The 15,550-nt window shown below is 59.7% G+C and overlaps 1 protein-coding gene across 3 annotated transcripts; it reads right to left on the bottom strand.

Moving 5' to 3' along the window:
- Positions 1-853: 853 nt before the first annotated feature.
- Positions 854-13,828, bottom strand: FURIN (furin, paired basic amino acid cleaving enzyme). Of its 3 annotated transcripts, none has more exons than XM_057299866.2 (16): positions 13,513-13,828; positions 8,400-8,735; positions 7,963-8,061; positions 7,759-7,854; positions 7,292-7,420; positions 7,105-7,181; positions 6,701-6,789; positions 6,012-6,184; positions 5,340-5,552; positions 4,772-4,872; positions 4,542-4,645; positions 4,332-4,449; positions 4,043-4,222; positions 3,501-3,625; positions 3,277-3,387; positions 854-3,031 (listed from the first exon to the last, which is right to left on the bottom strand). In XM_057299866.2, the coding sequence occupies exons 2-16, from the start codon at positions 8,574-8,576 to the stop codon at positions 2,439-2,441; spliced, it is 2,385 nt and encodes a 794-aa protein (XP_057155849.1). In that variant the 5' UTR covers positions 8,577-8,735; positions 13,513-13,828; the 3' UTR covers positions 854-2,438. The 3 variants fall into 3 exon arrangements, with proteins under 3 accessions (XP_057155849.1, XP_034795321.1, XP_034795322.1); XM_034939430.3 differs by lacking the exon at positions 13,513-13,828 and adding an exon at positions 12,714-12,872; XM_034939431.3 differs by lacking the exon at positions 13,513-13,828 and adding an exon at positions 12,093-12,407.
- Between the last annotated feature and the right edge of the window lie 1,722 nt (positions 13,829-15,550).

Raw genomic sequence — 15,550 nt, 5'->3', positions numbered from 1 at the left:
AAACGGAAGGGAGGAGGGGGCCGGGAAAGAATGGCCCAGCCGAGAGCCGCCTGCGCCCCGCAGCCCCCAGGGCCCGGCAGCGCCCCGGGAACACCGGGAAGGGGCGCAAGGTGGGGGTCAGGAGGGGGAGCCCAGGGCGAGGCCCCAGGCAGATGCTGGGCCCAGGAAGCCCAGGGTGTCCGCGGGTACTGAGGGGAGGCGCGCAGTCCTAGCACCAGGCCAGGGCCGCCGCAGAAGAGAAAGAGGGAACCCTGGTCCCAGCCCTCCCCACCTCACGGAATTCCCTAAGGAGAGGCTCAGGCGCCAGCTTCCATTTGAATAAAATTTCCAAGTAAATATCCCGAACAGAGACTGCTTCTCGGGTACAGATCCTAGTGGTTTTGTCCCCATCCTCCTACCCCCAGGCAGGGGCTTCCTGTCCCAAGGGAGACCTGGGGAAATCAAGGGGCAGGGGTTGGGGAGCGGACAGGCGTGGAGTTTTCCATCTGGGACTCAGGCTCCCCATAACAAGTCATCTTGATTCAGTCAGGCCTCCCTCCACCTTAGGCCTCAGCCCTATAGCCTGTGGTGACCAGGTCACTTCAGCCCAGGAAGACACAATAGGCCCAGTTCTTCACACTGCTGGAAACCAGGACTTTGGGAGTGAAGTGCTCAGCTCCTGAGGCCCAGGGGTCACCAGCCCCACCCCAGGGAGCTCCACTAGGGGCTGGCGCATCCTCCCGCCCCTTGGAGGACTTTGGCCTTCTGACTTGGGCCCACATCCAGGCAGGCAGGCAGGCCACTGTGTAGGCCTAACTGGCCCCCTATCCTCAGCTGCGATGCAGGAGCAACGGTACCACACTGGAGACTGGGCCTGGTTTGCATAGTCTGCACGTTTAATCACTTTAAAACCTCTAACATTATCTCATGTCCATTAAATAGAACCAGCAATGCTGGGCCTGTTTAAATTACAAGAAAAAAATCACTGTGCACCAACCCAGTATCTTACAAAACCAGCCGGGCTGGCCACGAGGGCAGGGGGATGGGAGAGGAGGGGGCACCCCTGGGCAGATGGCTGGGTACCAGGAATGGCTAGGGTAGAAAAGAAAAGGGGACTCCCAGATGGGAGGGGACTGATTGTCCTAATGGGAGGGGTGCAAAAGGCACGTCAGAAGAGGAGGTTTGAGGGGGGCATGACAGGTCAGTGCTTTCTCCACCAGGGCACAGTGTTGGGGGGGCTCAGTGCCACCACCTGCCCACCTCTGGCACTTGGAGAGCCAGTGACCTATGAGCCCCCGGCATGGCGAGCCCCACTTGAAACACAGATGTCAGCCTGCCCCTCCCACTGGGACCCCCTTTCCTTGAGCCCGCCTGGCTGGCCCGCCTCTTCAGGACTTGGGGCTCAACTATTCCTCACTCCTCAGCAACATGCTGCAGCCCCCACACCTCAGGGCCAGGGCAGCCAGGGAGGAGCAGGGCGGACGGTGGGTGTGAGAAGGTGGGTAGTCCAGCTGCTACCCCCATTAAAAATACAAAAACAAATCATCAGCATCTAAAGTGAAATAATCACAAAGTGAAAATATATCCTCAAACAGCCCCTGAGATCCCCACAGGGGAAAGCAGCATCGGGTGGGAGGCCAGAGAGGCCGGCTGGGCCACCGCCCCTCCCCACCACCCACCCAGGGGCTCCAGGTCTGTGAGTGCCAACAGCCCAGGCAGCCCGGGCTCAGAAAACAGGGACTTGGGCCCTGACGGGAGAGGCGGGTGCAAGAGAGGGGAGGGTGGTCAGGACACCAGCACAGGGTTCAGCCAGAGCTTCAGCCTTGGCTGCGCCAGCCTGGTGGCCAGTGGTGGTGGAGGCACGGAGCACAGGGGTGGGTCATGGGACACAGGCCACAGGCCACATGCCACGTGCACACCTGGAGGCACCTGCCTTGCCTTGGTCCCTTCCTATGATGGCTGCTGCCGCCAAGACTCACCAGAGCTGGGGGACAGGGTGGAGGGTGCAGAAGCCCTTGGAGAGGTGGCCTCCTCCCTCAGATATCTCCTAGGCCAGCCCCCAACTGCCTGGATGGGACCATTATTGCTTTAGAGGGACAGGGAAGGGCAAGAGCTGCGGCCTGGGTCAGGAATCCCAACAAGCAAGGGCTGCCCCTCTTCACTCCGCAGGAACTCTGGCTGGGGCCGGGGCCGGGGCCGGGGCAAGCTGCCCTAAAGGTTTCACTCCTTTCTCCACATGGAAGGGGTGCTGAGGGTGGGGTACGGCCCTCCCCACGCCCCAGCTGGTCCTGGGCCCACCTCAGGTGGCCAGGTGGGCCCGAGGGTAGGATGGGAAGCAGTCTCCACCCCTCTTGCCTCCCAGCTGGGGTCCAAACCCAGTCCCAAGATAAAAAAATACTTTGGTGAATTAAAAAGTGCCCAAGGAGGGGATTGGCTTGAGGGGGTGGGCAGTGGGCTCATCAGAGGGCGCTCTGGTCTTTGATAAAGGCGGTCCTCTCGCCCCGGCCCTCGTCCTCTTCAGAGTCGGACGGGCACTCCTCCTGCCAGGCTTCAGGGGGCAGCCCCTTGTAGGAGATGAGGCCACGGTCCATGGTGTACACCTTCACCCCCCGGAAACTAAAGCCAGAGCGCAGCTGCAGGACCAGGAAGACAGTGACGAAGACCAGCACGATGAAGGCGCAGCTGAGGCCGGCCACCACCTCAGGCAGGTGTGAGGGCAGCAGCCCTGCCCGCAGCCGTTGCCCCGCCTCCACCTCCGGGGGCAGCCGGGGTGGCTGCTGCTGTGGCGGGGACTCTCGGCTGCTCTGGCTTTGCCGGGAGCAAGTCTGCTCCACAGGGTCCAAGGAGGCGTGGCTGGGGCAGCTGAGGCAGTCTGTCAGGGCCGGCCCCTGGCATGTGGCACATGAGGCGTGGCAGGGGGCGCAGACGCTGGCCCGGATGGTCTCCACGTCATTCTCGGTGCTATAGTGCGTATCGAGGACTTGGGGGGCGAAGCCTGGAGGGCAGTGCTGGACACAGCTCTTCTGGTGCAGGGAGAAGCCTTCCTCGCACACTGCCGGCATGGGAGAGAGGGCAAGTGTGTGTCAGCTAAACAGACTGTAGCCCCAGGACCACAGCAGCCCCAAGCCAAGTCACCACATCCCCAGGATCCTCCAGCCCCAGGACTGTGGTCATCCCAAGAGCCCCAGGGGCCCCAGGTCTCTTGAGACTTTTTTCTGTTAGAGCTGGGCTTCAGGACAGGCACCCGCCTTACCCCCAGACTCAGGCCCCCAAAGCCCAACAGCACCCACTACTGACCCACACAGGCCTGACTGGACGTGAGGGTCTTGCAGCCACTGCTTTCTGGAGGTACGGGCAGCCCCTCAGGGGCGGTGCCATAGAGTACGAGGGTGAACTTGGTCAGCGTCCCTGTTCCAGAGCGGGGAGGAGGCAAGAGTTGGACAGTGCTGGCACCACACCCAGTGCTCGAGATCCTGCCAGCCCTCCACCTCGTACCCCTACCCCTCAAGTGCCCCCAGTACCATAGTTGTTGGCTTCGCTGGTGTTTTCAATCTCTAGGACCCACTCGCCAGAGGGATCCTCATCCCAGGAATGAGTTGTCATGAAGGCCCAGTCATTAAACCCATCTGCGGAGTAGTCATGTGGCCTGGGGAGGGGAGTGCACACAGCCCTGAGGCCTCTGCGGGACCCCAAGCCAGGGATATCTAACCCACAGCACATGGGCCACACACCCTTCCCCCACGCAGACCAACCCCATGGGGCCAGAAGTGCCTGCTGGCTTGGCTGTTTCTCAGTGAGCCAGACATGCTCAACTGGGGGATTCTAGAAAGGTACACAGGCACCGCACAAGGTGGGGCACACTACTGACATTAAATGGTTGCAAGCCAGGGATTCCTGCAACATGGGACAGTCCCACAGGACAAAATTGTCCCTCCCAAAATGCCAAGAGTGCCCCACTGAGTAGCACTCAGTGCCCCCTGGGCCGTGTGAGCGAGCAAAGGCAAGCACGCGGGCTGTGAGAGGAGGTGGCGCTGGGCAGGGCGGGCAGGGACAGAGCAAGCACCTGGCTGCCAGCAGGGTGGAGCGGGTGCCCATGGGGCTGACCAGGTGGATGGCCAGGTCGCCACGGCGATTATAGGACAGGGTGAGCCGCGCCTGAGCGTGCTCCAGCCGAGTGATGTGGTTGGGCTCGCCCAGGCACGCGGTCACGGTCTTCCGCACCTCGAGCCGTTTCCCGATGTCTCTGTGCAGGAGAGCACCATGATGGTCAGCCTGGCCCAGAGGGACCAGCGGGCACCCCCTGCGACTCTCAGGTCCCACTGGCCCCCTCCCAGCCTGGGTCCAGCCCTCACTTGGGCTCGGTGAGGATGTCGATGATGCACTTCCGCTGGGGGGCCACTGTGGTCCAATTCTGGGCCAGGGCCACCATGGCGCCTGCGTCCAAAAGCCCGTAGCCATATGAGTGGCTCACTGTGGGGACAGGGAAGGTAGGGTCAGCTGTCAGGCACAGAGTGCCTTCTACCTAACTCCACATCCAGCCTGCCGGGCCAGCCTGCCCTCACCTTTCCGGCCCACACCATTGGTGGCCCAGTCGTTGGCGTTGAGGTGGGCTGGCTTCGAGGTCTGTACCACCAGGTGTTGCATGTCCCGCCATGTGAGGTTCTTACTGCAAAGAAGGAAGGGAGAGGCTGGGGATCAGTCTTTTTTGGGAGCAGCTCTCCAGCTGCCCTAAGGGCTGCCCTACAGAGAGTGCTGGTAGGGACAGGGTTGCCCCTGGCCCCCACCCACTTACTTGGCCTCCAGGGTGAGAGCAATGATGCCGGCTGCTAAGGGGGCAGAGGCTGAGGTGCCCGTGTGAGACTCCGTGCACTTCTGCCGCAAGTCAGTTGTCACCTGCCAGGAAGAGAATCATATTGGGGCCTGTGATGGGTGGAGGGGGCTAGAGGAGCCACCTGCCTACCCTCCCTCTGCATACAGGTCCTGGGCACCACAGATGGTATGGGGAGCCAGGGCCAAGAACCCCGGGTCCCAGCTGCTGCCTTGCTAACTTGCTGTGGACATGCTAATGACGAGCCCCTCCTGGGCCTCATTTTCCAAAGGAATAAGGGGGTTCAACTAGAGGGTAGAGATGAATAAAAACAATGTATGTTTTTAGAGAGAGTCTAGGCTTTTCAAAGGCTTCAGAGATGGCTCCATGGCCTCCAAGAACCTACAGAGCCCCAGAGTTCATGTTCCATGATGCCTGAGCCACTATCACCCAGCCACATGGGGGTGGAGGCAGATAGCCTCCAAAAGAGGGTGCTGGACAGAGCCAGCCAGCAGCCCCATCTCCCCAGCCCCCACCCCCAGGTAAGACTCACGATCTGCTTCTCATTCTGGTTGCCACTGCTGTAGGTCGTGGCCAGCGTGGACGAGCAGGCCTCGCTGTACCACGGCACGTTGCCAAACTGCGTGGCGCTGCTGATGGACAGCGTGTAGATACTGTTGGTGTAGCCGTCGCAGTTGCAGCTGTCATGTTCCCGGCCCCCGTTCCCCGAGGCCCAGACAAAGATGGAGCCCAGCCCCCCTCGGCCCTGTGGACAGAGTGGGCTGGGGTCATTCAAGACTGGGACTTGAGGGAGGGCTGGCAGGAGGACACTGCTGGAAAACTGGGAAGGCTGGAGCCTCATTCTCTGGGAACCTCCTGTCCCCTGTGAGATCCCTGGTGGATCAAGTATGTATCCAAATATGTCTATCTAGGCACACAAAAAATCAGACCAAGAGGCCAAGGCGGGAGGATCGCTTGAGGCCAGGAGTTTGAGACCAGCCTGGGTAACATAGCAAGACCTCATTTCTAAAAAAAATGTGTTTTTTAATTAGGCAAGCCCAAGTGGTATATGCACTCTACTCTTCTTCTGTCCCTTAATGTTTCAATAAACATGCTTTGTGTAAAGTTAAACATGAGAATAAATAAAACAAACCAAAAAACACAAGATAGGTACGGAAGACAGCACCCAACCTGCCCCCAGGGGCTGGCCAGATCCCCACCTCACCTGGCTAACCCCACGGAAGAAGGCCTCCTCGGCGAGGCGGGCTGGCCCATCCACTGTCTTGCCGTCATCCTCGGGGCCCCAGCTGGCACTGTAGATGTGGATGTGGTTGGGGTTCAGGCCCAGCGAGCGTGCCTCCACTGCATCTGTCACCTCGCCATCCAGCATGCGCACCCCTGGCCGTGAAGGGGGGGCACGAAGAGGGATGCTGCATGGGTCCAGCTGTCAGGGCCCCCACCCCAAGGAGCACACCCAGCCCTGCACCCCAGGGGATGAGTAAGGGAAGGGTGGAGGCTGATGCTGAGAAACCCTGAACCCCCAACTACCTGTTTGCCTCTGCCTTTCAAAGACAAGACCCAGAGAAGGAAAAAGAGAACACCTCCTGCCCCCAACCACACATTCAGGACTAGAAAGAGTCTCTGGTTCCCAAAAGAGCCTGGTGATCAAGGATCTGCCACGTGAGGACTCACAATGGGTCATGAGGATTTCAGGAGACTCCTGCTAGGAAACCCTCACTCCACAGGGGTCCAGCTCTTTCAGTCTTTGACCCTTTGGGAACCCTCCATGGAACAGCCACGTGATCAAAGGATCCACAGTGGGAAAGTGGCAGGCATTGGCCAGATGGGAAGCGGGCGGGAAAAATTCCACTGAAGGGCCCTCCTGAAGACAGGGTGGCCCAGGCCCACACTCACCTCCAATGCGGGCGTTGTAGGCCACACCTACACCACAGACACCGTTGTTGGCCACCGCAGCCACTTCCCCCGCACACCGTGTGCCATGCCTGCCAGGGCCAAGCACGTAGCATGAGTAGGACAAATGGGGTGAACAGGGCCCGGCAGATGTGGCCTGAGGAGCACGAGGGATCCGCACATCCGACACCCATCATCCCCTGAGCACCCAGCCCCTGTCTCCCACACTCCACTGGGCCTGTGGCCATCTCCACTCTGACCGAGCCCTCCCTCAGAGCCCCAGGGGGGCCAGGACTGTGGGAAAAGCCTCAGCCTTTTAGGCAAGGCACATCTCACCCAGGCTCAGCCCTGTTCCTTAGTGGAAGAAAGGAGAAGGGAGGCAGAGACCGGGGCCTGCCACTTCTTACCTGTTGTCATTCATCTGTGTGTACCGAGGCTGGGGGTCAGGGTCCTGGTCATTGACATCAAAACTGGCCCCAGGATCCTAAGAAGGATTTGGCCACCATCAGGAGAAGGCTAACCTCACTGATAGAACAAGACAGCCTCTAGACACACCTCAGCAGGGATCATGGCCTCCCTCCCCCACTTCCTCACATAATTGCCTGCCAAGTCCGGGTGGTTCTTCTCGATGCCATCGTCCAGAATGGAGACCACAATGCCGTGCCCTGTGTAGCCCTGCGCCCAGGCCGCCTTCACATTCAGGTCCCGCTGAGTGACACCAGACTGTGGAGACACCCACCCCATCACTTATGAGACATGATTGGTTTTCTGAGGCTAGGAGCATCTTGAAGAATCCCTTTGCCCCCCTAAAACCTCCTCCTGTACCATCCCTGCTCCTGAAAGGCCGCCACTGGCTGTCTGGACTCCATGGGAATGTAGAGGACTCTGGGAGGGCCACCCCCAGGCTTGCTTATTAGGATGGGCCAAGGAGAGACTGCCCAGCAGGAGGAAAGGAAACGAATCAGAGGAGGCCTCGAAGACAGCCTCCTCCATCCAAGAGCTCATAGTGGGTGGATGGTGCATCTGGGGAGGAGGTCCCAGCAGCGAAGAAGGCCACGTACCAGGTACCACTGCTGAGGAAACTTGGGGTCTGTGGGCTCCTGGTACACGTCCCGTTTAGTCCGTCGCTTTGCCACCTGCTGTTCCAGCCACTGTACCTGTGGGGGAGTGAGGGAGAGATGGTGTGGGTGGAGCAGGAGGCGAGAGGGGCTCCTGAGAGCAGGAGGGGGGGGGTGGCAGCAGGAGGGGGCTGGGGCCACACTCACTTGAGGCTCCCTCTGCAGCCGGCTGTGCCGCGGGCGGTGAGGCGACAGAGACCGCTTCGTCACTCCTCGATGCCAGAAGTGGTAATAGTCCCCGAAGATCTGCAATAGAGCAGGGAGACTGAGCTGGGCTTTCCATCTGTCAGTCCCCAGGGAGGCGGGGGACGGGGGTGGACAACGGCTTCATGGGAGGCTCGCCACGGTCGGGGGTGCGGGGCATCTGCTCCCTGTCCGGGACCCAGCAAAATGCGGGGACCATGAGGACTCACTCTCACTGGGATATGCTGCTTGCCTGAACCACCTGTGCTTTGCTCATGGCCACCCAGAACATGCCGGCTACCCAGATGCCCCTGAGCAAACAAGGCCAACAGCTCCTGCTCCCAGAATCCCTGTCTTCTCTGGTCCCACCCCCTGGCAGTGTCCTGTGGGGGAACACCTACCTGGCCCAGGTTGAGGAACCCATGCTTCCGTGCCACACTGTTGGCCACCGCTGGGCCTCCAGGGATGTGCACAGCCCACGTGTTGGTGAAGACCTTCTGGCCATGAGCATCAGCTGCTAGCAGGACCAAGGTTCCTGTTGCTGCTACCACCCATAGCAACCAGGGCCTCAGCTCCATGGGGGGGACAGGTGGCTGGGACCCTGGAGCGCCCGTCTCCTTGGCCTGGTCACAGGGCCTCGGCTCCCAGGTGCCTGCTCACTGCCTGTGGCCCGGGGCTGACTGGTGGGGGCATGGGGCCGAGACGGGCAGGGCTCGGGAGGGTGAAGAGTGCCGACCCTGAGAGGAACAAGAGGGGAAAAGGGGGGAGAGGGTCAGTTCCTCCCCTGCTACGCACTAAAGCTGCCCTGCCCACCCCAAGTTTCAATTGGGGCCTGAAATGAGATCTGGGGGAGAAGGGTAAAAAAATTAGTCCTCCCCAGAAGAAATCTAGCCCCCAAGGCCAGCCACATAGATGGACAGATGGATGCCCTCACAATCCCCCCCAATCCTTTCTCCATGCAAGAATATAAGAAGTGTAACAGAAGGGCCAGGCATGGTGGCTCACTTCTGTCATCCAGCACTTTGGGAGGCTGAGGCGGGTGGATCACCTGAGGTCAGGAGTTCAAGGCCAGCCTGGCCAACATGGTGCAACCTCGTCTCTACTAAAAATACAAACATGAGCCAAGTGTGGTGGCGGGTGCTTGTAGTGCCAGCGACTTGGGAGGCTGAGGCACAAGAATTGCTTGAGCCCAGGAGGTGGAGGTTGCAGTGAGCCAAGATCGCGCCACTGCACTCCCAGTCTGTGCGACAGAACGATACTCCCTCTCAAAAAAAAAAAAAAAAAAAAAAAAGTGTAACAGAAGAAGCAGGATGAAGACTATCAAGCCCTGAGTCACTCAAAATCAGAAACAAGAAATGAATAAATATTCACCATGATCAAGGTAAAGAAGATGCATTATAAAGCAGTATGTACACATAATCCCATTTTATTTTTTAAACACTATTTATACATGTATATTTATACAAACTAAAACAAAATCTGGAAGGACACACGCTAAAAAATGTTAACAGTGGTTCTCTCAAGATGGTGAGAATTACAAGTAATTGTTATTTTCTTCTTTGTGTCACTGTATTCTCCAAATCACCTAGGTATATTTTACATGGGAATAAGATGTTGGCTTTTCAAGGTTCTTAAATGAATGGCATCTATACAACTCACTAGGGTTTCCTAGTTCAGCAAAGCAGATTCAGCCATAGGGAGTTATTTGCAAAGCCCCACAGCTCCTAGGAAGAAAATGGGTGACCCTAAATGGGATGGTGCTTTTAGGGGCCATGTCCTGAGGGGGTGCGGGTGTGGAGATCACAGAGGCTTCACCTCCCTCTATGGCTGAGATGGCCGCTATCAGCAAAGTCAGGGCCCCAGGCTCGTTTTTACAGTTTCCTGGGGAACGCTGGGGCCGCCAAGCCCTGCCCTGCCTGGGCCTGGAGGCCCCCAGCTGCCCCCTTGCTTGCTCCACGCCCACCAGCCTTGCGTAATCCGAGCCCAGGCAGCCAGGGCAAACACTGGCTGCTGAGCCAGGAGCGCCAAGGTGAGACTGAATCAATAGTCCGAGTGTTGTTTTTCCTCCTTCAGCAAACAGACGGCGGGACCTCTCTCTGCCCGGGACCACATAACTGTCCCCACATAGTGCCCCTGACTAGCCAGAAGCCAAGGCCCTGGAGGAAGGGGGGGAAGCTAGGGGAGGTCCCAGCAGTGCTGCTGGGGGTATCCCATATCAGTGCCAAGCTCCCTGAGCAGCAGCAGGGCCCTGGATGCCCTTAGCACTTCCATAGCCAAGGCCACTCTGCCGGATACCAAAAGGAAGGCACCCCAGCTCACGTAGGCCCTGGGGAGCTAGAGAGGCAGGCTCACCACAGAGAACTCCTTGCTTCTCCAGAAGCTGCCCTTAGACACAACCGGCCTCCCTGACTGCTGCAGTCCCACCCTGCAGGCTGGGGGTACTCCACACACAATTCCTGGAGTATTTTCAGTTTGGACCAAAATAACCTGACAGCTGATGGCAGGAGACATCTACAATACAGCTCCTGCACATCCCTGCGGGCAGACTCCACAGGACTTCCAGGGCAGGCCTGGGAACCACAGCCCCATGGTGCTTTGGGTGGTTGGTTCCAGAAAGTTGGCCTGATCAATGGCTGGGCAGCTAGGCGCCCCAGCCCTAGGGGATGGAAGGACCGCCCCCCCCCCACCCCAAGTCCCTCATTTAACAGAGGATGTGGGACCCTGGGGGCAGAGCCATATAGGAACGGGGCCTCATCTCTCTCCTCTCTCTTGCTGCCACAACAGCTGCCTCTTGGGTCCAGATGTCATGCAACCACCCCCCTGCCCCCACCACCACCAACCACAGTGCTGTGAGTCCTGCTGGAGCCCCCAAATCGAGGCTGGGTTCATCTGGGTCTAGCCCAGATTCCAGCACACTGTAGATGGAGCCGCAGCTGTTTGGCGTTAAAAGTGATTAACCAACTATTTAATTACCTTGCAGCACTCGGAAAGAAAGCAGGCTTCAGGCGCAACTGAACAGTCCCCCCAAAGAAAGAGGGCCAGCCTCCCTCTATCCAACAACCCCAGCCATGGTGAGGGGTGGGGATGGCTTCCAGAAAATGAGACCCCCACAGACGGCTCTGCCACAGCATGTGGGACAAGGGAGGATCCCCGAAAAGAGTAAGAACTGAAAACAATGAATGAATGGGTTTCTCCCCACCCCCATCCCAGACTCTGACTCACCCTCTAGTCCCAGTTTGTCTCAAACCTGGAGGCTTGCTGTATTTCTCATGATCTTGTTTCACATGGGACTCTGTTCCAGGCTGTGGCCAGAGAGAGCTGTGGGTGCTCTTCCTGGCTGTGTTCTTGGGCAAAGCCCTTTTCTCCAGCACCAGAACCTCCTGACACAGAGAGCCACTCTGGGCCACTCAAATTGCGCCTCACCCCAGGACCGACTGCTGTTTCCCAGACACTGGGGGTCTGGCTCTGACACAGCCACAGAGCAGGCCACGGGAGGGCCACTCGGACACCCAGTCAGTCTCTCCCTCTAGCAGAGACACCACGCGGGGTCCTGTTACCAGCCCTGGGAGGCTCCCGTGAATTTATCGCTCCCAGTCCCTGCCCACTATTTGCTGGATGATCTTAACAAGTCACTTCCTCTCCCTGGGCCTCAGTTTCCTTGGTGGTAAAAACTGCTGGACCAGCGGCTTCCAAACTTTTTAAAAAGCCACAGAATCCTTTTTAAAAATCAAATGCTCCGTAGAAGACCAATATAGGAAATAGTAAAACGAGGGCTGCCCTGCTTGAGAAGAGGCCAGGCTTGGCTAATCTCCTATGCTGTGTCCACACCTGCTCAGCACCCGCCCTCACCAGGCCATATCACCCGGGTTCTCCTAGCACTTCCCAAGTCAGAATAGGAATCCCAACACTCTCCGGTGGATGAGGGTCTGCACCCCAGGGGCCAGGGGGTAGAGGATGATGGGAAAGCGGGTTCTGACCAGACAAGTGACTGCCGTCAGACCTGTCTGGCAAGCAGGCCGCCCCTTGGTCCAGCCACGCAGCGGGGGCACAGGGGCCTCGGCCAGGCCGCGGCAGAAGGCAGCCCAGGGACCTACCTGCGCCGGCCGCCGGCGCCCGCGGATCCCGCACCTGAGTCCTGGCCGCACAGGTGTGCGGGCGGGGGCGAGGCCCAAGCGAAGGAGCCCCCGCCTCGCCCCCGGCCGCTCCTCCCCTCCCCGGGCGGAACGCAGGCCCTCCTCGGCCGCGGAGTGGGCGAGCCGGCGGCAGCCCCGGTGGCGGCGGGGAGGCTGGAGCACCCGGCGCCTGCGGAATTTTCTCCCCATCCCGCCCCCAGCAGGGGCCCCGCAGGCGCTTCCTGAGGTCAGAGGGCTCGCCCTGGCCCCACGCGGAAAAGTACCAGCCACGGCCGAGGGGCCGAGACGGGCCCGGCGCGCTCAGGTGGGCTGCGGAGCGCCCTGTCTGCTCCCGGCAGCTCCACCCTCGGGGCCGGCCCCGGGGCCAGTTCCGGAAAGCCGGCGGGCAGCCGGGCCCCGGGGGACCCGGGTCGGGGCTGCACCGGCGCCAGTGCCCCGACCCCCCCCGGCCCGGGCACCCGGGCCGCGGAGCCCGCTCCTGGGGCAGATCCGCACGGCCCGGCCCGGCCGGCTCCCCTCGGGCCCGGCTCCCAGGCGCGCTTGCCTTCCCCGGGCCCCGGGCCCCGCGCCCTCGCTGCTTACCCTGGGGAGCCCGGGCGGGGAAACTTTTCCAGGCGACCGCCGCGGCGGCTCGGGCGCCCCTCGGCCGAGCGGAGAGCCCGGCGGCGGGGGCCTGGGCTCGGCGCGGTCCCCGCGCCCGGCGGCAGCGTCACGGCGCGGAGGCGGGGAGGCGCGGCGGCGCGGCCTCGGCCCGGCCGGCGACCAGGGCAGGGCTCGGCCTGGGCTCCAGCTCCGGCGCGGGCGGGGGCAGCGGCCGGGCCGCGGCGGCGCGGCTTGTTTACTCGGGCCGCTGTCAGCGGCGGCGGCGGCGGCGGCGGCGGCCCGGGCTCCTCCTCCTCCGCCGCCGCGCCCCTCCCCCTCGCGGCGCCACCTCCGCGCTTCCCCGGCCGCCGCCGCCGCCACCACCGCCGGCTCCGGCTCGTCCGCCCGCCGCCCATGCCGCCCGGGCCCGACTCCGGGCCCGCGTTCCCAGCGCCGTGGGCCCCAGCGCGTCCGGCCCCGCGCGGCGGCCCTGCGGGGCCTTCTGGGGCGCCCGCTGCCTCCGGCTCCTGGTAGGGGCAGGTAGGAAGTGGGGCAGGCGATCCCAAAGTCCTCGCGGCCGCCCGGCGCGTCCCTCAGGCCCCGCTGCCGTGCCCCCGCCCCCGGGCTCGGCTCTTCGCCCCGCGAGCTCCCCGGGAAGACGGCCGCGGAGACCCGAACTCGGAACCAAAGGGAAAGGCTTGGGGGAGGCACTCCGAGCCCTGCCTCAGCCGGACTCTTGGGGGACTGGCCCTCTCCGTCCCCCGCTTCCCCACTCCTGGGCGACGAATTTGAGCCTGACCGGGTTAAGTGCCCAGGGACGGCGGACCTGGGGTCCTCCACTCCAAGGTCGAGGGAGGACTGCACGGCGGCAGGACCAGCCTCCTCTTGGCCTACTGTTAGAGGAGTCACGACTTCGTCTGCATTTGTATAGACAGGTGGATATATGAGCAGAAGTAGCCCACCTCCTTTTAATATTTTTAGCTTTTTTTTTTTTTTTTAAACACCAACCGCTTGCCAGGCACCAGGCCAGTCACTTTACATTATCTCCTTCTTATGTACATGATTTAATCCACATAATCCTTTCAGGCTGAGATTATTAATCCCATTTTACAGATAAGGAAACTGAGGCGCACAACGTTTAAATAATTTGCGCAAAGTCCCACAACCAGCAGACCTCAGATCCTGCAAGAGACTGGGGTGTTTGGCAGAGCCTGAATCCAAGCTACTTGCAATATACCAGCCAGAGCCTCTCCCTCCCTGGGCCCTAGAAAACGTTTGTGCTACTTGGCTGAGGCCGACGCTGCTTGAGCTGAGAAAGAAAAGAAGGAAAATGTGGCCAAGAGCTTCCCAGGCTGGGTTATTCCAAGGTCGCAGAGTAGCCTGTGCCCATCTCTTCTCGCTCCCTGTGAGATAACCTGGCTGCACAGGATCAGCCTGTGGCCTCCTTAACACAGGTTCCCGGGTAATGGGAAAAAAAAAAAATCCACTGAGTGTTTTCTATGAGCCAGGCAGCATTGAGAGCTCTTTTCCTGTGTCAACCCGTTTTATCCTCACCACATGCCCCATGAGGTGGGTACAGTACATTTTCCTTTAAGTACCTTTCATGTATCACTGTCTGCATTTTATAGAGGAGGAAACTGAGGCCCAGAGAGGTTAAATCATGATAATTCTTAAGGCGACTGGTGAAAAATCAATCAGCAAACCGGTTCAAATCCCTGGGGCACTATTTTTTGCTGGGACACCTTAGACAAGTTAATTTCTCAGGGACTTCCTCAATTTACCCTTCTATAAAATGGAGATAATATTTAGTGAATGGGATCAGGTACGATTCGGGCACCTTTACAAACACTGCAAGAACTGGAAACTGGAGGAACAATGCTGGGTCCTCAAAGTTGAGCGGGAAGATAAGTCCAGTTGGCCTTGTCCCAAAGTGGGGACTTCCCCTCCGCCAAGGAACTAAGACTTGTAGGGGCCACACTGGGTAGCGCCAGCCACAGTTGGGAGAACAATACTCCAGCAGTCAGACTGAGGCCGGAAGTGAGTCACGCTTCTTCCTTAGGCTGTGAGCAAGAGAACTCCATTGAGGGGAAACAGGGACAGGGCTGGCCCCACCTACCTTCCCACTTGTCCTCAGGCCTAGAAGAAAGGTCAGCCCAGAAAAATAGCAATACTTGCTGCTTCAGGTGCCCCACCCATCCTGGAGGCTGGCCCCAGGGGAGCCCGCAGTGGGTCTTTGGAGGGGGAGGGGCTAGCCTAGGCTCAGATGACTGCCACCCAGGCAGAGGCGGTGGGAAGTGGAGCTTCCCAGTTTCTCCCAGCCAGCTTGCCTCTTCAATCCTGCCTTTGGCATAAGGCAAAATTCTTTAAAGTGGGTTCTCAGAGGTGCCTCCCTGAGAGGGAGGAATGAGGACAGGATTGGGCAGGTGAGCACCTCTCTCTGCTTCACCTAGAGTGTCTCACATTTTAGGGTTTCACATGAGATTGTATTTTACAACAATTCTGCTGCTAAAAAGGATTTGAAAGCCACTCTCTGTGAGACTTCTCTGGAAAAAAATCCCATTTGACCACAACTGGTGACTTCTGCCTTTATCTCATTGCAACAAGTCCTGTGGGCAGGTATTGTTCTCTTTATCACTCTCAACTGGCCCTGGAGCCCAGGTCTCCTGACTTGGGGCCCTAGGGGCCCAAGGTCCTCTGGATCCCACCTTACCAGTTTTACACAGCAGTTAGCAGGACTTGGGCATGTGACAGAAGTCTGGAGATGAGTGGGAGGAGCAGGGCCTGATGGGTAAGTGGGGGCTGTAAAGGGGCTCCATTTTCCCAGCAGGGCTCTGGGA

The sequence above is a fragment of the Pan paniscus genome, chromosome 16, assembly GCF_029289425.2.
Source record: "Pan paniscus chromosome 16, NHGRI_mPanPan1-v2.0_pri, whole genome shotgun sequence".
Lineage (NCBI taxonomy): Eukaryota > Metazoa > Chordata > Mammalia > Primates > Hominidae > Pan > Pan paniscus.
Note: the sequence above shows the minus strand (reverse complement) of the source record. Positions and strands in the feature narration are given on the sequence as shown.

What these genes read in the sequence shown, in the direction of transcription:
- FURIN (XM_057299866.2), bottom strand. Translation starts at nt 8,576, where the DNA reads ATGGAGCTGAGGCCCTGGTTGCTATGGGTGGTAGCAGCAACAGGAACC. An exon ending in CTACAACGCCCGCATTGGAG is followed by an intron (nt 6,185 to 6,700) that starts GTGAGTGTGGGC and finishes CTTCACGGCCAG; the next exon opens with GGGTGCGCATGCTGGATGGC. An exon ending in TCTTCCGTGGGGTTAGCCAG is followed by an intron (nt 5,553 to 6,011) that starts GTGAGGTGGGGA and finishes CTCTGTCCACAG; the next exon opens with GGCCGAGGGGGGCTGGGCTC.